General features: G+C 37.2%; 1 protein-coding gene across 7 annotated transcripts in view; it reads left to right on the top strand.

The window, feature by feature from the left end:
- Positions 1–23,141, top strand: part of ATP7A (ATPase copper transporting alpha) — a 147,905-nt gene that overhangs the window by 56,539 nt on the left and 68,225 nt on the right. For 3 of the 7 annotated variants that reach the window (XM_067022990.1, XM_067022987.1, XM_067022989.1), the window contains 2 exons: positions 5,592–5,631; positions 6,109–6,249. The exons of 1 other annotated variant lie outside the window; for it this stretch is intronic. In XM_067022990.1, coding sequence (XP_066879091.1) covers positions 5,592–5,631; positions 6,109–6,249 — 181 coding nt within the window. The remainder of the gene's footprint in view (positions 1–5,591; positions 5,632–6,108; positions 6,250–23,141) is intronic. 3 more of the 7 variants (XM_059050748.2, XM_067022992.1, XM_067022988.1) reach the window with 1 other exon arrangement.

The following is a 23,141-nucleotide window of genomic DNA, read 5'->3' as shown; positions in this document are numbered from 1 at the left end:
CATTTAGATTATTTCCAAAGTGTTGGGGTCTTTTGTTGTTGTTGTTTTGTGTTTTTTTTTGCAATGGGCATTCTTGTTCATGTGTCCTTGTACACATGTGAGATTTTCTCTAGGGTAATATGCCTAGGAGTGAAAATGTTGAGTTCTAGTATATGCATATCTTCAACTCTGCCAGATATTACCGAACAGGTTCCATAATGGTTGTACTAATTTTTGTTCTCATCAGCTGAATACGGGAGGTCCTGTTGCTCCACATCTCATTAACACTTGGTATTGTCAGATTTTGAATTTTTTCTTTACCTGATGGGAGTAAGTGATATTCATTGTGGTTTTAATTTGCATTTTCTTGATTACTGTAGTGATCAAAAATTATCTATGTAGAGCTGTATCCAAAAAAAGAATTAATTTTACCATATAATTTGTTAAGAATCCAGAAACCTTTCTCAAATTATGAGGCTCATTATTTTAGGGTGATTTAAAAATAGTGTTTGAGGGCTTCCCTGTGGCACTGGATGAGAATCTGCCTGCCAATGCAGAGAACGTGGGTTCTATCCCTGGTCCGGGAAGATCCTACGTGCCACTGAGCAACTAAGCTCGTGTGCCACAACTACTGAGCCTGCGCCCTAGAGCCTGTGAGCCACAACAGCTGAGCCTGCATGCCGCAACTACTGAAGCCTGAGCACCTAGAGCCTGTGCTCTGCTACAACAGAAGCCACCACAATGAGAAGCCCGCTCACTGCAGCAAAGAGTAGCCCCTGTTCACCACTGCTAGAGAGAGGCTGCATGCAGCAGCAACAACCGAACACAGCCAAAAATCAATAAATAAAGTAAAGATATTTAAAGTACTAACAAAAAAATAAAAAATAAAAATGTTAGAGCTTCTTTGATCAGCTTTAAGAAGTGGTTTTGTGCAGTCAGACTTCATACGTGTCATGTTTGTTTGTGCTCAACTTCTGCAGTTTCTATTTCCAAATCTGAGATGATGATCTAGTCATAACACTGTTCTTCCTCTTAGAAAATGTTATTACTGATGGTGATTACCATCTGTGTTTAGGGAGTGGCTCAAAATACTTTAATAACTGGAACTTATTTCCCTCAGTGTTGTTGGATGCTCTTTTTCTCAGAGTCACCTCATTGCTAATAGCTGCATGCCAGATTTGTTTCTTTGATATTGTCATCTCCCGTAAACATACATTTTTTTTCCACACCATATGAAATTATTTACGCTCTTACTCTGTTTTCTGAGTCATTTTGCTAAATGCAGTGGGAGGTTACACAAACTGTTCTTGACTTTGTACCTATCTTTGAGACATTTAAGATTCAAAAGATGGTTATACATATATTATAAAATCAATTAGAGTTGTGTGTGTTATATTTTGTATATAAAATATATATAAAATAGAGTAGTATGAGGGGAATGGAATTCCTCTGAGGTTTTGAGTGTAAGGTCCAATTTAAGTATAGTTTTGAAGAAAAAATGCAGGCGAATTATGAGGGCAGAAGAAATACATATTATTCATAGTTGATTTGACATGCTTAAATTAGGATGTAGTGGGAAAAGTGGCTGTATTAATGTAATTTTCATTCATGCTCAGAATTTCTTTCCTCCCTAATACATATTTCCAGGGTGAATTATCCACTCACTTTAAAAGTTCCTTTCTGCTTAACTAGTCTCTTTCAGTTCCTCCGTAAGCCTGAGAGATGCTCCAATACTTTGGTCTGGAGTATACCCCGTAATAAAACTGTATTTCAGTTTTACATTCCTAACTAACCAGGTAAACTAGCCTTCATCTGTTGAGTGTATTGTATTCCAAAAGTTTGTTACCAATTCTGTTTTTTGAACTTGACAGTTTCTTATAAAACAATTTAGTCAATTTTGGTAATGTACCTGAGTCAACCCTCAAAAGCCCCATTTTGACCCATAACATATTTGAGCCATATAGGTACTAACTCTGAATGTTCTGACCTTGAGGCAGGGAGCCATGTGCTACAAGAGGAAAGAGGAAGCAACTCCTTTTTTAGGCACAGGGCTAACAGTAGACAAAATATTGATAGGATCTGTTTGTTTTAGACATTATCAACTTCCCTTTTCATACTCATTACTGCTTCCCAGTGACCCTCTCCCTAGTTGGAGCCCCTAATGCCTTCATGCTTGCGTTAAGTACCCTGCCTTGGACTTTTCACCTGGGCCCCTTGAGTTCTTTACATCCCAAGGATCCTTGGCTCACAATTACCTGCCTTTCCTGTCCCATTTGGGCTTCTGTTCTATTGTAGTAACTGATCATAACTAGATATTAGGAGGTGTAATACAATACCAGCTCTCAGCCCCTTAACCTATCAAAGAGGAGTTTGTATTTTTAAAAGAGGATACAATGTCTATTAAGACAACTGACCTAGATTCTTCAAAAAGTTACTTGGGGGAAAAGAGAAAGGAGAGAGGCTGTTCTAGATTAAATGAGACAAAAGAGACACAACCAAATGCAGAGTGTGAACCTTTTCTGGATCCTGATTTGGAAAAAAATAAAAGCTGTAAGGGATGTTCTTGGGACATTTAGGACAATTTAAATAGAGAATTTGTATTAAAGGATGTACAATGATTAATTTTCTTAGCTGTGGTCATAGTATTGTGGTTTTACAGGAGTCCTTATTGTTTGCATATGCATGCTGAAGTATTATGATCTCTAAAACTTAAAAATAGTTTAGGAGGGCTTCCCTGGTGGTGCAGTGGTTGAGAGTCCACCTGTCGATGCAGGAGACACAGGTTCGTGCCCCTGTCCGGGAAGATCCCACGTGCCGCGGAGCGGCTAGGCCTGTGAGCCATGGCCGCTGAGCCTGCGCGTCCGGAGCCTGTGCTCTGCAACGGGAGAGGCCACAACAGTGAGAGGCCTGCGTACCGCAAAAAAAAAAAAAAAAAAAAGTTTAGGAAAAATAGAGCATATATAGCAAAATGTTAACAATTGTTGAATTCATGCAGAGGATATACAGATAGATGTTCATTGTATTATTCACCTTTTATGTGTGGTTGAAAATTTTCATAGTAAAGATTTGGAAAACAGGGAAGCTGTTCATTAGTATAATATTCTTTAGATTGTAAAATGTCATGCAATGGAGAATTCAGGCAATATGGAGAACTTCATTTTTACTACTTCTTCCCTATTCCACTTAACATTCATTCAAAGATTCAGATATTGTCCTATTGACAGCAGCTGCTTTGGCTAGAGGAAGGAAGAGTTTCTCAGGGCAATGACAGCTTATTTTTACATATAGATTGTAAGTCATAGATTACCAGAATATGAAAATCTTTGGCAGCGTGGTTCATTAGAGATCATTATTTTTTTTTGACTTTGAATAAAGGCTGTTTCAAGTCATTAAAAACAAAAGTTAGAGAAAATGTATTCTTTTATATTGAATATATGTTGTAAGTCTCCCTATGTAAAAATAGACAGTAATTTAATACTAATTTCATAAGAAGAATCAGTGAACATAACTGAATTGTTAGGTGTTGCATTTGGAATAACTTTAGCTCTAACTTTAAAAGTAAATAACAAAAATAGACGAATAATTATGAGTCTATTTCAGATCAAATCACACTATAAGTTACAGTTGTTCCATAATTAATGCCAGTTGAAGTTAAGACTGAGACTGATGCACCTAGGGATGAATTTTTCTTTCAACTTTTCTAAGATTTTTACATTTTGGATGTAAATGGATATGGAAAAAAGTATGGAGGTTCTTGAAAAAAATTTAAAAACAGAACTATCATGTGATCCAGCAATTCCACTTCTGGGTATTTATCCAAGGGAAATGAAATCACTATCTCAAAGATATTTGCACCCCCGTTTTCACTGCAGCATTATTTACAATAGCCAAGACATGGAAATAACCAATGTCCATCGATAGATGAATAGATAAAGAAAGTGTGATATACATATACACATTCTTCAACTATAAAAATGAAGGAAACTCTGCCACTTGTGACAACATGGATGGACCTTGAGGGCATTATGCTAAGTGAAATAAGTCAGACAGAGACAGACAAATACTGTATCAGCTCACTTATATGTGGAATCTGAAAAAACCTGAACTCATAGACACATTGAACACATTGATGGGTTGGTTACCAGAGGTGGGGGTTAGGGAGTGGGCGAAATGGATGAAGGTTGTTAAAAAGTATAAACTTCCAGTTATAAGGTAAATAATTCCTGAGGATATAATGTACAGCATGGTGACTATAATTAATAATATTGTATATTTGAAGGCTGCTAAGAGAGTAGGTCTTAAAAGTTCTCATCAGAGGAAGAAAAAAGGTAACTATGTATAGTGATGGATGTTAACTAAACTTGTGGTAATTTTGCAATATATACATATATCAAATCATTATATTGTACACCTAATACAATATTATATGTCAATTATATCTCAATAAAATGGCAGTTTCATGTGATTCAAACTAATTACCAATGAAAAATCAAAGATTCCTGCCTTCATGGAATTTTCATTTTAATGGGAAGTGTATTGCAGTGTAACAAATTATTCCAAAATTTAGTGGCTTAAAACAACCAACAATTATTATCTCACAGTTTCTGTGGGTCATGAATTTGGGAGTGGTTTAGCTGGGTGGTTCTGACTCAAGGTCTGTCGTGAGATTGTAAGTCTATATGTCAGCTGAAGCTACAGGCATCTAAAGACAGCTGAGTATGAAGGATCAGCTTTCAAGGCAGTTAACTCACCTGGTTATTGGCAGGAGGCCTCAATTTCTCACCATGTGAACCTCTCCAAAAGGCTGCTTGAGTATCCTCATGCCATGACGGGTAGCTTCCCCTAGATGGGGTGATTCAAGAGAGAGGACGAGGAAGCCACAGTGACTTTTTTCCCCTCCTGCAGTGCCTTTTATGGCCAATCTTGGAAGTCACACTTTGTCACTTCCACTATTGACTTGGAAGCAAGTCACTGAGTCTAGGCCACACTCAAAGAGAAAGGAATTAAATTCCACCTCTTGAAGGAAGGAGTAGCGAAGAATTTGTGAACATATTTTAAAACCACCACAGGAAGACAGGTAATATGCAATAAACATAGTAAATTATGGAGTTTATTAGAAGGTTATAAGTTCTATGAAAATAAGAAAAAATAGAGCAAAGGTAATGGGAATCAGAGTATGTGTGTGTGGAAGGGGTGTGGGATGCAATTTTCAACAGGGTGGTCATTGTAAGACTCATTCAAAAGGTTAGATTTGAGTAGACTTGAAAGAGATGAGGAAGTTAGCTAAGCAGATATCTAAGAGAGGAAAGTCCTAAATCAAGGGAATAGCTAACGCAAAGGCCCTGGGGTGGGGGTAAAATGAGATGAGAGAAAAGAATGTTAGCCATATTTTATTAGTAGGGTATTTTCAGTTGGGGAGGTGGGAAGGTTGAGGAAGGATAATTTCTTTTTTTTTAACTTAAAGTTTTTTGTTGTTTTTTGGTTTTTAAGTTTTTATTTTATATTGGAGCATAGTTGATTAACAGTGTTGTATTAGTTTCAGGTGTACAGCTAAGTAATTGAGTTATACATATACATGTATCTATTCTTTTTCAAACTTTTTTCCCATTTAGGTTATTACAGTGTTTTGAGCAGAGTTCCCTGTGTTATACAGTAGGTACTTCTTGGTTATCTGTTTTAAATATAGTATTGTGTACATGTCAGTCCCAAACTTCCAATCTATCCCCCCCCCCACCCTTCCCTCTTGGTAATCATAAGTTCGTTCTCTAAGTCTGTGAGTCTATTTCTGTTTTGTAAATAAGTTCATTTGTATCATTTGTTTTCAATTCCGCATATAAGCGATATCATGCGATATTTATCTTTCTCTGTTTGACTTACTTCACTTAGTATGATAATCTCTAGGTCTATCCATGTTGCTACAAATGGCATTATTTCATTCTTTTTTATGGCTGAATAGTATTCCATTGTATATATGTACTACATCTTCTTTATCCATTCCTCTGTTGATGGACATTTAAGTTGTTTCCATGTCTTGGCTATTGTAAACAGCGCTACAGTGAACATTGGAGTACATGTCAGAAGAAGGATTACTTCCATGGCTGAAATTAACAAGTTCATTGTTTCTAATAGGAATGTAAAGAAGAAATCAAAATGGATCCAAGTATGAGTGTGAATTCTGTTACCATCTCTGTTGAGGGGATGACATATAGTTCCTGTGTTTGGACCATTGAACAGCACATTGGAACACTGAATGGTGTACATCACATTAAAGTAAGTTACTCCTTGGAAATCAGTGAAGTCAAATGCTGTTGACTGAAATTCTTCTGAGAAGTTACTTCTAACACTGAGACAGATGCAGACACACTGACACGTATGACATAAAGACTATCACACTTCTAACCTTGAAGCTGAATAAGTTTTCTTCAGCCCATTAACTTATTTTTTTGTTATAAAAATAAGAAATAATACATTTTTAAAATTTAAAAACATCTGAAGATGGAATCTGGACGTTATGTTTGTATATTTATCAATATATATTTTATAAGTATATAGATGCTGATATACTTTTTATTACTCTTAATCTCCTGTTGATCTAAAATATATGTTCTCAGAGAAAGGACTGTGAGGTTTCTTTCTCTTTTATAGCATGACAGTTACTATGTTTAGTAATAATGTAGTCTTCTCTAAGAGCATGCATACAAAGTGTAACTAATTTTCTAAACATTTTCACTTCAATGTTATTTAATCAATAAATCATTTTATTTAAAAGAATACATTACAATTAATTACATTAAGTGACATTACCAAACAATTTTAGAGTGGTTACCTCTAGAACAAGGAATGAAAGAAACACTGTTAGCCATTATGTGTCTGTGTATTTTTCTCTTCACATTTCTTAAATCACAAATAAAAAATAACAGGATACTGCAGTGAAAATACAATTAGTTTCTCTCAAATAAATTAAAAGTGTGCATGGTCTGGGGAAAACTGAAGCCCAGCTCACCGGCTTACAAAGGGGGTGTGATATAAAACTGGTGCCTCCACCCACATCACTCCCCTCTTCAATTCTGTTCTTCCCCAGAGCCCTAAGCTTCCCACACACCCTAGATTACTGTTGAGGAGTGAGCTGACACCACCCTGTATGAGTGAGGCCTGGCATGATGTGCTCAGGTTTAGGGAAAGAGGAGAGCAGGAGGTGAAACCGGAAGATGGGGAACTAAAGATGTGCACCCACTGCCTCTGCTCTCTGAGTATTCAACCACATCACCCTCCCTCCAAAAGGAAGCTAATGTGACACAGTGACTCTGGAAGGAACCTAGTGGTATGTTGGAGTGCAACAGACCAAATGGTTTATACCGCTGAATCAATCCAGCCAGAGAACATGAAGGAGAGAAGGGAGGGCACAGTTGTCCCTCTAGCTCTGGAGACTTCGGGTCACCCAGGATGCAGTCCCCTTTAAGAAAACTGCCTTCCAGAGCCAGGCTCCTAAGCTGGTAGATTCTGAAATGAAAGAGAGAGGTATCACCTCCTGTTAGAGCCCTATGCTGCTGCTCCAAGCATTGGGTTTGCAGATATAAGAGGGGATAACCCGAAGCTAATGACCTGGGTAACTAAAGGATGAATCTGGATGGGCCAGGCATGGGCATGCTGAACATTTATCTAATTCCTCCCTGAGAGCTGTCCAGGCCTAGGAGCTGCCCTGAGCACTCGCCTTTGCTGAGCTAAGAGCTAGGGCAAGGGGAGGGCAGAAAAATGGAGAGTGAAATAAAAATATAAAGAGCAGAAAACCCAAAGCATGGCCCAAGGGAACCTTTCTGCAGGGATAGGTTTCTCAGGGCCTGCATTTCCTCCTGATCCATAAAAACTCTGAGCTTTTATCAAAGAGGATAGAAACTCTCTGTTGGGGAGGGAGGACAACAGGAGATCAGGGAGATCCTGCTGGCTATCCTGGGGCAAAGCAGGGGGAAAGGGAGCCTCTCCATTTCCAAGGGACAAACTGCCAAAAAAGACTGTGTAGAAGCCTCCCTGGGCAGAGCCCAGGACTGAGAAAGGTGGTAGGGATTTGAATTCACTTCAATTTTTAATTGCAAAAATAAAATTGACTTTTGTTAGACTATTTTAACACATTCCTGCTGTAATTCGTCTCAGTGAAAAATTCGTCTTAGTGCAAAAGAGTGGTTTGTATGTATATTCTAATTTTTTTACAATGAACATGAATTGTTAATATAATTGTTATAAATAAATAAGAAAACCTAAACATTGTTTAGCGCCTTCTAAACACAAAAGCCAAAAGTACCAAAGTCAACACAAGACTACCCCAAAGGGAACAAAATGATACTGTGCCCCCTCATATCCTGTAAAAAATGTATTTGAATGTTTCCTGTGCTAATTTTTTTGACATAGACATAGTATGTTAAAGCTGCAAGGGGTCTTAGATATGACTTAAGTCGTCTAACCCCCTCATTTTACAGATCAACAGATTGAAGCCCAGATAAGGAAGTGACCTGTGCTAAGTTACACAGTTACCTAATACCAAACAAAACTAGAACTCAAGTTCCATGATTCCTGGGCCAGTATGTTTTGTGGTCATACAATGTCTACAGATGCAGTTTAATTTGTATATGGTTCTCAAACTTGTGATCTCCAATTTATTCTCTCACATAACTTCTACAAATAAAGGAACATGGTATTTTCATCATAAAGGTGCCTCCTGCCACCAAATTGCTGTTATAGCTCTGTATCACTAGTCTCTATAAATTCTCCTCAAAATAGTTTTAGTATTTTTAGTATGAGACACCTAGAATTATATTTTATTTGTCACTACCTTTTAAATCTTTTCATTTCTGTGTTCATAAAAATGTCTTTGATTTTAAAGCCTTTGGGGTTAAAAAAAATATGTTTTGATTAAGTCCAGCTTTCTCAGCCTCGGCACTATTGACATTTTGGGCTGGATAATTCTTTGTTTTGGGGGGCTATTCTGTGCTTTGTAGGATGTTTAGCAGCATCCCTGGCCTCTACCCACCTGGCCTCTACCCACCAGATGCCAGTAGCCTCTCCTCCCACTTGTGACACCCAAAAATGTCTCCAGACATTGCCAAGTGTCCCCTAGGAGCAAAATTGCCCTCAGTTGAAGATCACTTCTGTAGTCCCTTCTCAGAGAACCTACTGTACACCCTTTGTCTGTTCAGTTAATATTTGATGATGGTGAATTGATTTATCAAACAGGCTCATGTGCCCCTTTCTCTTCATATTAGCTTCTTATGGTTATTTTTTTGCCAGTTACAGGTATAGTGAACAGTGGTTCTCAAACCATACCATGAGAATCACCTGGAGGACTTGTAAAACATAAATTGCTGGTTCCACACCCAGAGTTCTTGTTTTAGTAGATCTGAATGGGGCCCGAGAATTTGCATGCCTAATAAGTACCCAGGTAACTCTAAAGGTGCTGGTCCTGGGACCACAGTTTAAGAACCATTATATTGCATGAGCTATACTTACACTGAAGATTATTTGTCATTTATCTGAAATTTAAATTTAACTGGGTCTGTCCTGTGTTTTTATTTGCCAAATCTGGTAACCCTTCTTTGAAATCATCCTTCCCCTTTACTTTTACTTTTTGTTCCTGTAAGTTTTGCTTTTTAAAAACTGCCATGTAGGGCTTCCCTGGTGGTGCAGTGGTTGAGAGTCTGCCTGCCAATGCAGGGGACACGGGTTTGTGCCCCGGTCTGGGAAGATCCCACATGCCGTGGAGCGACTGGGCCCGTGAGCCATGGCTGCTGAGCCTGTGCTCCACAACGGGAGAGGCCACAACAGTGAGAGGCCCGTGTACCACCAAAAAAACCCCAAAAAACAAAAACTGCCATGTAAATGGAATCATATGTTATATAGCCTTTTGAGTCTGGCTTCTTTCACTTAGCATTATGCATTTGAGATTTGTCCATGTTCTTTCATGTGTCACTGGTTCTTTCCTTTTTATTGCTGAGGGATATTCCATTGTGTGGATGTACCAAAGTTTATTTATGCATTCACCTGTTGAGAGACATTGGATTGTTTATACTTTCTTTTGTGATTATGAAAAGCAGTGCTCTGAATGTTCACATCCAAGTCTTTGTGTGGACATGAGTTTTAATTTCTCTTGGGCAAATTCCTAGGATTGGATTTGTTCCATCATATGGTAAGTGTAGTTTAACTTTTTGAGACACTGACGATTGATTTACCACAGTGGCTATACTGTTTTATCTTCCCACCAGCAATGTTTGAGGATTCCACTTTTCTCACATTCTCTCCAACTCTTTGTATTAACAGTCTTCTTAGTTATAGACAGTCTAAGTCTTTTTAATTATAGACATTCTAGTGGGTATGTAGTGGTATCTCACTAATTCTCATTCCCTTAATAGCTAATGATATTGAGCATCTTTTCATGTGTTTGTTAGGCATTTGTATACCTTCTTTGGTAAAGTGTCTGTCAAAACTTTTGTGAAATTTTTAGCTGGGTGTTTTGTTTTCTTATTATTCAATTTTGATTGTTTTCTATGTATTCTGAATTAAGTCTTCTCTTAGATATGTGTTTTGCAAATAATTTTTCCAGTCTGTGGCTTGTCTTTTTAATCTCTTAAAAGTATCTTTCCCAGAGCAGCAGTTTTTACTTTTGATGAATTCCACTTTACCTACTTTTTTTCCTTTATGGAGCATGCTTTTGGTGTCATATCTAAGAAATCTTGGCCTCACCCAGGATCACAAAGATTTTTCTCCTATGTCTTCTAAAAGTTTTTTCATTTTAGGTATTGCATTTAGATCTATTATCCATTTTAAATTAATGTGAATACATTATGAGGTATGGGTTGAGGTTAATTTTTTTAACATCTTTATTGGAGTATAATTGCTTTACAGTGGTGTGTTAGTTTCTGCTTTACAACAAAGTGAATCAGTTATACATATACATATGTTCCCATATCTCTTCCCTCTGCGTCTCCCTCCCTCCCACCCTCCCTATCCCACCCCTCTAGGTGGTCACAAACCACCTAGCTGATCTCCCTGTGCCATGCGCCTGCTTCCCACTAGCTATCCACCCTATGTTTGGTAGTGTATATATGTCCATGCCACTCTCTCAGTTTGTCACAGCTTACCCTTCCCCCACCCCATATCCTCAAGTCCATGCTCTAGTAGGCCTGTGTTTTATTCCCGTCCTACCCCTAGTCTCTTCATGACATTTTTTTTCTTAGATTCCATATATATGTGTTAGCATATGGTATTTGTTTTTCTCTTTCTGACTTACTTCACTCTGTATGACAGACTCCAGGTCCATCCACCTCACTACAAATAACTCAATTTCATTTCTTTTCATGGCTGAGTAATATTCCATTGTATAAATGTGCCACATCTTCTTTATCCATTCCTCTATCGATGGACACCTAGGTTGTTTCCATGTCCTGACTATTGTAAATAGAGCTGCAATGAACATTGTGGTACATGAGTCTTTTTGAATTATGGTTTTCTCAGGGTATATGCCCAGTAGTGGGATTGCTGGGTCATATGGTAGTTCTATGTGTAGTTTTTTAAGGAACCTCCATACTGTTCTCCATAGTGGCTGTATCATTTTACATTCCCACCAGCAGTGCAAGAGGGTTCCCTTTTCTCCACACCCTCTCCAGCATTTATTGTTTCTAGAGTTTTTGATGATGGCCATTCTGACCGGTGTGAGATGATATTTCATTGTAGTTTTGATTTGCATTTCTCTAATGATTAATGATGTTGAGCATTCTTTCATGTGTTTGTTGGCAATCTATATCTTCTTTGGAGAAATGTCTGTTTAGGTCTTCTGTCCATTTTTGGATTGGGTTGTTTGTTTTTTTGTTATTGATCTGCACGATTTGCTTATAAATTTTGGAGATTAATCCTTTGTCAGTTGCTTCATTTGCAACTATTTTCTCCCATTCTGAGGGTTGTCTTTTGGTCTTGTTTATGGTTTCCTTTGCTGTGCAAAAGCTTTTAAGTTTCATTAGGTCCCATTTGTTTATTTTTGTTTTTACTTCCATTTCTCTAGGAAGTGGGTCAAAAAGGATCTTGCTGTGATTTTTGTCATAGAATGTTCTGCCTACGTTTTCCTCTAAGAGTTTGATAGTTTCTGGCCTTACATTTAGGTCTTTAACCCATTTTGAGTTTATTTTTGTGTATGGTGTTAGGGAGTGTTCTAATTTCATACTTTTACATGTACTTGTCCAGTTTTACCAGCACCACTTATTGAAGAGGCTGTCTTTTCTCCACTGTATATTCTTGCCTCCTTTATCAAAGATAAGGTGACCATATGTGTGTGGGTTTATCTCTGGGCTTTCTATCCTGTTCCATTGATCTATATTTCTGTTTTTGTGCCAGTACTGAGGTTAATTTTTTTTAATATGGGTGTCCAGTTTTCCAGGCAGCTCTATTTGTTGAAAAGTTTATTCTTTCTCCATTGAATTGCCTTTGCACCTTTGTTGAAAATCAATTTACCATATATTTATGGGTATATTTCTGTATGCTCTGTTCTATTCCATTGATCTGTGTGTCTGTCCTTTGGCCAGTAAATACCACAGAGTCTTGATTATTGTAGCTTTATAATAAATCTTCTTTTTTTTTTTTTTTTTTTGGAGCAGAGAAAGATTTATTGCAGGGCCAAGCAAGGAGAATGGGTGGCTCATGATTGAAAAACCTCCTTAAGTCCCCAATGGTTTTCAGGGAGAAGTTTTTAATAGGCAAAATTTGGGGTGTGGGCTGCAGGGTGTGTGACTTTCTTCTGATTGGTGGGTGGTGAGGTAACAGGGTGGTGCTCCAGGAATCTCATCTCGTATTCAGCCTGAAGTTACCATCCTCCACCTGGGTGGAGGCCTTAGTTCCTGGTCTCAGGACTTAATGAAGCTCAGGTTCTTTACGTCTTGTCACAGAAAGATTTCAGTGAGAAATAAAGTGATAGGTAAGAAGTGGATTTACTTAGAGAGATACACATTTCATAGACAGAATGCAGTCTGTCTCAAAAGGTGAGAGCAGCCTGTAATAAATCTTAAAATCAGGTAGTGTAATTTCTCAACTTTTTTCTTTTTCAAAATTGTTTTGGCTGTTCTATTTTCTTTCCGTTTACATATAAATTTTAGAATCAGTATATAGGTTTCTACAAAAATATCTGCTGGGATTTTGATTGCGGTTGTGTTGATTCTATAGATCCATTTGGATAGAATTAACATCTTAATATTGCGTATTCAAACCTGTGCACATGCTATATCTCTCTATTTAGGTATTCCTTGATTTCTTTTATCAGGGATCTATAATTTTCAGTCTACAGATCCTGCATATATTTTGTTAGGCTTATATTCAAGTATTTTCTGTTTTTAGATGATGTTTAAATGGTACTATTTTTAAAAATTTCTATTTCAGTTGTTCATTACAAACATACAGAAATGCAGTTGGTTTTTGTATGTTGACTTTGTATCCTGAACTTTGCTAAACTGACATTAAATCTATTAGCTTCTTTTGTAGATTCTTTGGGATTTTCTACATAAGCAGTTATGTCATCAGGGCATAAAAATAGTTTTATTTCTTCCTTTCTAGTCTGTATGTCTTTTATTTCTTTTCTGTCTAGAACCTCCATTACAATTTGGAATAGGAGTGGTAACAGTGAACATCTATGTCTTGTTCCTGATCGTAGGAGGAAAACATTCAGTCCTTCACCATTAAGTATTGTGTTAGTATAGGGTTTTTGTAGATGCCCTATATCAGGTTAAGGAAATTCCTTTCTCTTCCTGGTTTTCTGAAAGTTTTTATTTGTAATCATGAATAGATGTTGCATTTTTTCAGGTGCTTTTTCTGCATCTAGATATGATTATATTATTTTTCTTCTTTAAGACTGTTAATATGGTGAATTACATTGATTGATTTTCAAATGTTATACTAGCCACGCATTCCCAGGATAAGCCCCACTTGATCAAAGAATACTTTTTTTTTTTTTTTACAATAGTTGGAACTACAGTTAATTGAAAAAGTGGATTAAAGTACTGACCAAGTTGGAAACACTTATGCATATCTTCCTTAAATAAATTTTTAACTTGACATAGAAATATGCATTCATTTGCCAGTCTTTTCATTTAATGCCATTCCTTTGAGTGTGCAAGTACTAACTGTAATTCTTTTTTTTTATTTTTTTTTAAACATCTTTATTGGAGTATAATTGTTTTACAATAGTGTGTTAGTTTTTCCTTTACAACAAACTGAATCAGTTATACATATACATATGTTCCCATATCTCTTCCCTCTTGCATCACCCTCTCTCCCACCCTCCCTATCCCACCCCTCTAGGTGGTCACAAAGCACAGAGGTGATCTCCCTGTGCTATGCAGCAGCTTCCCACTAGCTATCTAATTTACATTTGATAGTGTATGTATGTCCCTGCCACTCTCTCACTTCGTCACAGCCCACCCTTCCCCCTCCCCATATCCTCAAGTCCATGCTCGAGTAAGTCTGTGTTTTATTCCCGTCCTACCACTAATCTCTTCATGACATTTTTTTCCCTTAGAGTCCATATATATGTGTTAGCATACGGTATTTGTTTTTCTCCTTCTGACTGACTTCACTCTGTATGACAGACTCCAGGTCCATCCACCTCATTATAAATAACTCAGTTTCATTTCTTTTTATGGCTGAGTAATATTCCATTGTATATATGTGCCACATCTTCTTTATCCATTCATCTGTTGATGGACACTTAGGTTGCTTCCATGTCCTGGCTATTGTAAATAGAGCTGCAATGAACATTTTGGTACATGAGTCTTTCTGAATTATGGTTTTCTCAGGGTATATGCCCAGTAGTGGGATTGCTGGGTCGTATGGTAGTTCTATTTGTAGTTTTTTAAGGAACCTCCATACAGTTCTCCATAGCGGCTGTATCAATTTACATTCCCACCAGCAGTGCAAGAGGGTTCCCTTTTCTCCACACCCTCTCCAGCATTTATTGCTTCTAGAGTTTTTGATGATGGCCAATCTGACCGGTGTGAGATGATATCTCATTGTAGTTTTGATTTGCATTTCTCTAATGATTAATGAGGTTGAGCATTCTTTCATGTGTTTGTTAGCAATCTGTATATCTTCTTTGGAGAAATGTCTATTTAGTTCTTCTGCCCATTTTTGGATTGGGTAGTTTGTTTTTTTGTTATTGAGCTGCATGAGTTGCTTATAAATTTTGGAAATTAATCCTTTGTCAGTTGCTTCATTTGCAACTATTTTCTCCCATTCTGAGGGTTGTCTTTTGGTCTTGTTTATGGTATCCTTTGCTGTGCAAAAGCTTTTAAGTTTCATTAGGTCCCACTTGTTTATTTGTGTTTTTATTTCCATTTCTCTAGGAGATGGGTCAAAAAGGATCTTGCTGTGATTTATGTCATATAGTGTTCTGCCTATGTTTTCCTCTAAGAGTTTGATAGTGTCTGGCCTTACATTTAGGTCTTTAACCCATTTTGAGTTTATTTTTGTGTGTGGTGTTAGGGATTGTTCTAATTTCATACTTTTACATGTAGCTGTCCAGTTTTCCCAGCACCACTTATTGAAGAGGCTGTCTTTTCTCCACTGTATATCCTTCCCTCCTTTATCAAAGATAAGGTGAGCATATGTGTGTGGGTTTATCTCTGGGCTCTCTATCCTGTTCCATTGATCTATATTTCTGTTTTTGTGCCAGTACCATATTGTCTTGATTACTGTAGCCTTGTAGTAGAGTCTGAAGTCAGGGAGCCTAATTCCTCCAGCTCTCAAAGAATACTTTTAATGAAAAATTTCAAACATACACAAAAGTGAAGACCTAGTACAAGGAACCTCCCTGTACCTGTCACCCTTGCTACTTATTTTCATGACATCCTTGCTACTTATTTTCATGACATTCTCATCATTTGAATTTGATAATGTATTTTGCTGATGCTTTTAAGAATTGATCTGGACCTTCCTGCCTGTTGTACTTTGTTAAGGTAGAGGTCCCTGACTAGTGGATTGGAATTTCCTAGTATATCTCCATGCCATTTCCAAGCCTTTTTGCTGCCCCCTGCCCCCCGTTTTCCTTGTCACTCTTCAGGATTCTCAACACTGTTTGGAGCACAGTTAATTTCAGCACTCTTTCCCATGCTTCATTCAGTTTGATTCCCCACCTGTTCTCTCCTATTTCTCTGCAACTTGTATCTAAGAGCCCAAAGAAATTAACAATATCTCCTTGCCAAAAGTTTGAGGATTTCTACTATAATGATGGTAAAATATGGATGCTTTTTCTTAAATATTTTACTGTGAATTGCTGACTCTTCAGCATGTTTATTTTCACTGCCAGGGCTTAATGAGTTAATGTGTAATTTTAACTGGCTTGTGTCTTCATTTGTATAATGTCCTTATTATTTTAATATATTTAAGTTTTCAGCATCATTAAAACAACTTTATATTGGCAGTGGTTCTATAATATTTACCAGAAGTTTTCTGTAATTTTGCTTTTATACAATATTCATTATAGTGATGATGGAAAGTTAATGCAACTTTGGAATTTGATCAGCTTGCATCAGTCCTAAAATGCTTTTCTTTTGACTAGTTCATATCACATGCAAAAGATAAATTTTAGACACACTGCCCAGAGTAGATGGTAATATTCTAAAGGGTGCTTTGTCTAACTGGACATCAGATTTAGTACAGGATTTAAAATTAGGAATCTGATGGATTCTTTCTAATAATCAGAAGCTCATTATATATTTTAAGTGCATGAATCATTAAATTTGAACCAGAATATTTTTTTAACTTTTAATTTTATATTGGAGTATATTTGATTAACAATGTTGTGTTAGTTTCATGTGTATAGCAAAGTGATTCAGTTATACATGTATCTATTCTTTTTCAAATTCTTTAGGTTGTTACATAATATTAAGCAGAGTTCCCTGGGCTATACAGTAGGTCCTTGTGGGTTATCCATTTAAAATATAGCAGTGTGTACATGTCAATCCCAAACTCCCTAACTATCCATCCCCCCCACCCTTACCCCCTGGTAACCATAAGTTTAATTCTCTCAGTCTGTAAGTCTGTCTCTGTTTTGTCAGTAAGTTCATTTTTATCATGTTTTTAGATTCCACAGACAAGTGATATTATACAATGTTTCTCTTTCTCTGTCTGACTTACTTTACTCAGTATGAGAATCTCTAGGTCCATCCATGTTGCTGCAAGTGGCACTATTTCATTCTTTTTAATAGCTGAGTAATATTCCATTGTATATATGTACCACATCTTCTTTTTCCATTCCTCTGTCAATGGATGTTTAGGTTGCTTCCATGTATTGTCCACTGTAAACAGTGCTGCAATGAACATTGGGGTGCATGTATCCTTTCAGACCATGTTTTTCTCCAGTTATATGCCCAGGAGTGGGATTTCTGTATCATATGGTAGCTCTATTTTTAGTTTTTTTAAGGGACCTCCATACTGTTCTCCATAGTGGCTGTACCAATTTACATTCCCACCAGCAGTGTAGGAGGGTTCCCTTCTCTCCACACCCTCTCCAGCATTTACTGTTTGTGGATTTTTTGATGATAGACATTCTGACTGGTTTAAGGTGGTATTTCATTATAGTTTTGATTTGATTTGCATTTCTCTAATAATTAGCAATATTGACTATCTTTTCATGTGCCTCTTGGCCATCTTGTATGTCGTCTTTGGAGAGATGTCTGTTTAGGTCTGCCCATTTTTTGATTGGGTTGCATTTCTGTACACTAACAACGAAAGATCCAAAAGAGAAATTCAAGAAGCAATCCCATTTACCATCACATCAAAGAGAATAAAATACCTAGGAATAAACCTACCTAAGGAGACAAAGGACCTGTACTCTTAAAACTATAAGACACTGATGAAATAAATGGAAGATAACACAAACAGATGGAAAGATATATCATGCTCTTGGATTGGAAGAATCAATATTGTCAAAATGACTATACTGTCCAAAGCAATCTACAGATTCTTTGAAATCCCTATCAAATTACCAATGGCATTTTTCACAGAACTAGAACAAAAAATCTTAAAATTTGTGTGGAGACACAAAAGACCCCAAATAGCCAAAGCAATCTTGAGAAAGAAAAACGGAGCCAGAGGAATCAGGCTCCCTGACTTCAGACTATACTACGAAGCCACAGTCATCAAAACAACATGGTACTGGCACAAAAATAGAAATATGGATCAAAGGAACAGGATAGAAAGCCCAGAAATAAACCCACACACTTACGGTCAATTAATCTATGACAGACGAGGCAAGACCATACAATGGAGGAAGGACAGTCTCTTCAATAAATGGTGCTGGCAAAACTGGACAGCTACATGTAAAAAAATGAAATTAGAACATTCTTTAACACCATACACAAAAATAAACTCAAGATGGATATAGATCTAAATATGAGACCAGACACTATAAAACTCTAGAGGAAAACATAGGCCAAACCCTCTCTGACATAAATCACAGCAATATCTTTTATGATCTCTCTCCAAGAGTAATGAAAATAAAATCAGAAATAAACAAATGGGACCTAATTAAACTCAAAAGATTTTGCACAGCAAAGGAAACCATAAACAAAATGAAAAGACAGCCCACAGAATTGGAGAAAATATTTGCAAATGATGTGATTGACAAGGGATTAATTTCCAGAATTTACAAACAGCTCATACGGCTTAATTTCATGGAACCAGAATTTTTTGTGTATCTCCAGATCAAATACTTTTGACCTGTCTTTTAATCTTAATCTAAACATTAATCTTTTACCCGTTTATTCCTCAGAGATTTCAAAATGGGTTTTAGCTTTTCTGTGAAGTACAGGATTCATGCTTTCTCGTCCTTACAGTATTCTTTTTTTTTTTTTTTTTTTTGGCTGTGCCACGCAGCATGTGGGATCTTAGTTCCCTGATCAGGGATCGAACCCATGCCCCCTGCCTTGGAAGCGTGGAGTCTTAACCACTGGACCCCCAGGGAAGTCCCCTCCTTATGGTATTCTCATCTGTGATTCAGACGTCTCATGAGATCTTGAGCAGATTGGCTTCAGTTTGTCTTGTTTTTATTACAAAAAGTTGGCTAATTGGCGCATAGTGATTCCTTATGAAATTTGATACAAAATTTTACTACGTGTGAAGTGTGGTGCCAATATGTGGGCAATTCTTTTCTATATCTGAAACTCTCGGTGATTTTTTGCATGTCTGAGTTTCATATTTATCTTGGCCAGAGAGGACAAAGTAAACTTTGTATCCATTTTACATGTATGGGAGGGAGGAAAGCAGTGTTTCTCACTTGCTTACTAAACTACACACTCTGGTCAGTTAAGACTATGTTGATGGTTGTGACTGGAAGAGCTTTCTTTACACAGTGTAATATGCGTTCTGCTAAGTTTTCTGTCCTGTAGGCATCCATGTGAATTCTTGGATATGAATTTTTCCTTTTCACATTCTCCAAAAGTAGGATTTTCCTTTGTATTTACCATCTACCTTGGCATAACTACACTTTAGAGGCTTCCTCATTGCCTCCTCCTCTCCTCCCCACAAGGATGCTCCTGCCTTTAATTTGCTTTGGGGAGAGAGCCAAGTTGGAAAAGCTGAGAGATGACAGGTAACTTTTATTAACTATACTGCAGGTTTTCTCAAATGTGTTTATATTTAAAATACATTTATAAAAACATTTTGTAATTTTTTTCACTAATTGTAACTGTCCGAAAATCAAATGGATGTTTTTGCAACTTGCTAATTAGAAAAGAGGATGGGAAAGTAGCTCTGCAAACTGCAGTCCCAAAACTTTAAAAATGAATAATTTAATTTCAGTGAATAATAAATATGGCACTTCCACTTGATTTATCCTCAAATGAAACCAATTAAACTTCCTCCACTTGATCTAACATGGCTGGTGATGAAGGCCAGAATAGAAGCTAAATCTTACTAACTACGTGTCTGTGCTGATTGAAGTCAAGCTGTTTTAACCATCCAGAAACTAGTTCACATAGTTTGTCCAAGTGATTTAGGTTCTTATTGTCTACTGACAACTAATGCGTTTTCCAAAACCCCCAACTCTCTGACAAACTATTTTTGATTATTAATTATTTGCCAGCATATCTATGTATAACTAAAGGACTAGATTCTGTTTTGACATTTGCAAGTACATTCCTGTATAAATTTTCCCCAAAGACTGTTGCCCACTCATATGTAAGGCTGCTATGTTTACCACATCTTCCCAGAATTCGCCACTGCTTAATATGACCTATTTAAGGTCAGAAAAATGCAATTAAATTGGATTAAGTTGTAAAGGAAAAGCAGCAGAAATATAATATGAAAGCACTTTGTGTTATCAACAGTGATTTATGTGGATCCCAGTGACAGATCCTTAAGGCTATACTTTCCAGGGCACAGTCATAATTTGTTTGCTGAAAATGAAAGGAAACACACTTCTTCTCCCTTTTCCAGCTCTGCCTCTCCTTCTTTAGTCAAAAGCCCACATGATATAGAGTATACTAGTGATCTTTCCTCTTTTCTCGTTCCTTTAAAAAATACTTTACTGAGTGTTGTCTTCTAGGCCCAGAGACAGATTTATGGTGATGTTAATGAAGCTTAGGTTTCAGAGCCCCTCACTGGCATTGACCATTTCTGAGACCCTGGAAGGAGTCTTAGCAGTGTGTTCACATGGTTATCTGTTTTTGCAAAAGTAAAACATTTTATCCACAATCCTTTAATTAAGTCCACAAAAGGTGGATTCACCTCTTTCTAGGCACCATATAGAAAATTGTCCTTGGGACTTCCCTAGCAGTCCAGTGGTTAGGACTCTGCTTCCACTGCAGGGGGCCACAGGTTCAATTCCTGGTCAGGGAACTAGGATCCCTCGTGCCCTGTGGCGTGGCCAAAAAGAAAAAAAAAAAAAGAAAATTGTCCTTGTCCAAACATAATTTATAGTCATAATGCAGCCTAACATGTTAATACATAAATATTGATAACTTTTCAAGGACTGTTAAGGTTTGAAATTTCTTGATCATGGTTTGTGAGATTATAATTAAGGCCAATGTGCAGTCAGTTTAGAAACCAGATTTGAATAGGACATTGTTTCGACTAAGTCAAGGAGCTCTTGTAGTGTTTGGAATAAAACTCTGATATGAAGTAATGTAATTGTGATGTTAAATTGAGTGGGGTTGCTTTATTTAAAAAATGTTACAGTGGAACAGATTAGAGCTTTAACAGAATTCAAGGAAAGTGAAGTCAAGAAGTCTCTAATTTTGGAAAAGTAGAACGAATATGATTATATATCTTTGCAGCTTCAGCATTTAAATACATTTTGGGAATTGTGTCTTAAAATGTGAAGTTTATAAATGAGTGTAATACTCTTGTTCTGCCAATGTCAAGACTGTAGACTTTAAAGGGATTAACCTGAAGGTTTATTTAATCACCCCAGTGGTCTGTTCAGGGGAAAAATAAAATGGGCAAATAATGTGAAGGTCTTTCTCTGGGATCGTCTGGCCTTTTGAAAGTGGTAATGTGAAATAAATTTAATTAGATATAAGTACTGAATGGCTCTAAAGGTTAATGCCTTATTAACAAATTACTTTGTCCTTGAAATTTAACTGCATTTTGAGTGCTTTTTCCCTTTACTCAGTTAAAGGCTGCAGTCCATTTTCCTAATACAGACTATCCTTTAAAAAAATGACCACCTAGGGAATTCCCTGGTGGTCCAGTGGTTAGGACTTGGCACTTTCACTGCAGAGGGCAAGGGTTCAATCCCTGGTCAGGGAACTAAGATCCCACAAGCTGCACAATGTCACCAAAAAACCCCTTAAAAGTAACTTTAAAAAAAAATTATTAGAAAAATAACACATGTCCAGAGTAAAATTCCCTTCCCAAAAGAAACCAGTTATCAGTTTAGTATGTATGGATTCGTCCAGAAATAGACTCTGAATATAAAATGATTTACATGTATATATCTATATGTGTGTGTTTATACAGTTGACCCTTGAACAACATGGATTTGAACTGCACAGGTCCACATATACATGTGGGTTTTGTTTTTCAAAAAATATGAACTGTGTTGGGCTTCCCTGGTGGCGCAGTGGTTGAGAGTCCGCCTGCCAATGCAGGGGGCACGGGTTCGTGCCCTGGTCCGGGAAGATCCCACATGCCGCAGAGCGGCTGGGCCCATGAGCCATGGCCACTGAGCCTGCGCGTCTGGAGCCGGTGCTCCGCAGCGGGAGAGGCCGCAACAGTGAGAGGCCCACGTACCGCAAAAAAAAAAAAAAAAAAAAAAAAAAAAAAAAAAAAAAAATATATATATATATATATATATATATATATATATATGAACTGTGGTACTACGTGATCCATGGTTGGTTGAATCCGAGGGTGTGGAACTGAGGATACAGAGGGCCAACTGTAAAGTTATACACGGATTTTCAACAGCCTCAGGGGTGGGGCGCCCCTAATCCCCCAATTGCTTGTTGTTTAAGGGTCAACTGTATATATGTGTGTGTGTTTGTGTGTATCCCCTTTTTATATAAATGGAAGCATACTATATACATACTGTTCTATACTTTGCTTTTTTCACTTAGCAAATACATATTAGATACTGTTCCCTATCAGCATATAGAAATCAATCTTTTTATTTCTATTTGGAACTTTCTCCCCCTAACTTTTGCTATGGCAAATGATGATAGTACACTGAACATTTCTTCAAACACTGTGTTAGAGTAATATAGGCATTTTGCCTTATATAAATCCTTAGGTAATACTCGTCCATCCATGAAGATGCAGAATCAGTTATTCAAAGAGGCTTAGGTTTCTGATTTAGTTGAACTTTATCCCAAGGATCAAAGAAAGGTCAAATCCAGGTAAAAACTAGCAGTGGAGGAATGATGTAAAGAGGGACTTTCACTATTTCCTTTCTTTGTATTTAAATTGTTATAATGAATAATCATGCATTGGTTGTATAATTAAACAGTTTTTAAAAATATTTATTTATTTATTTAGGCTGCACCAGGTCTTAGTTGCAGCACGAGGGATTTTTAGTTGCGGCATGCATGTGGGATCTAGTTCCCTGACCAGGGATCGAAACTGGACCCCCTGCATTGGGAGCGAGGAGTCTTACCCACTGGACCACTGGGGAAGTCCCAGTTGTATAATTTTTGACGCAA

This window comes from Kogia breviceps, chromosome X (genome assembly GCF_026419965.1).
Source record: "Kogia breviceps isolate mKogBre1 chromosome X, mKogBre1 haplotype 1, whole genome shotgun sequence".
Taxonomy (NCBI): domain Eukaryota; kingdom Metazoa; phylum Chordata; class Mammalia; order Artiodactyla; family Physeteridae; genus Kogia; species Kogia breviceps.
The sequence above is the reverse complement of the archived record's forward strand: the minus strand, read 5'-3'. Positions and strand labels throughout refer to the sequence as shown.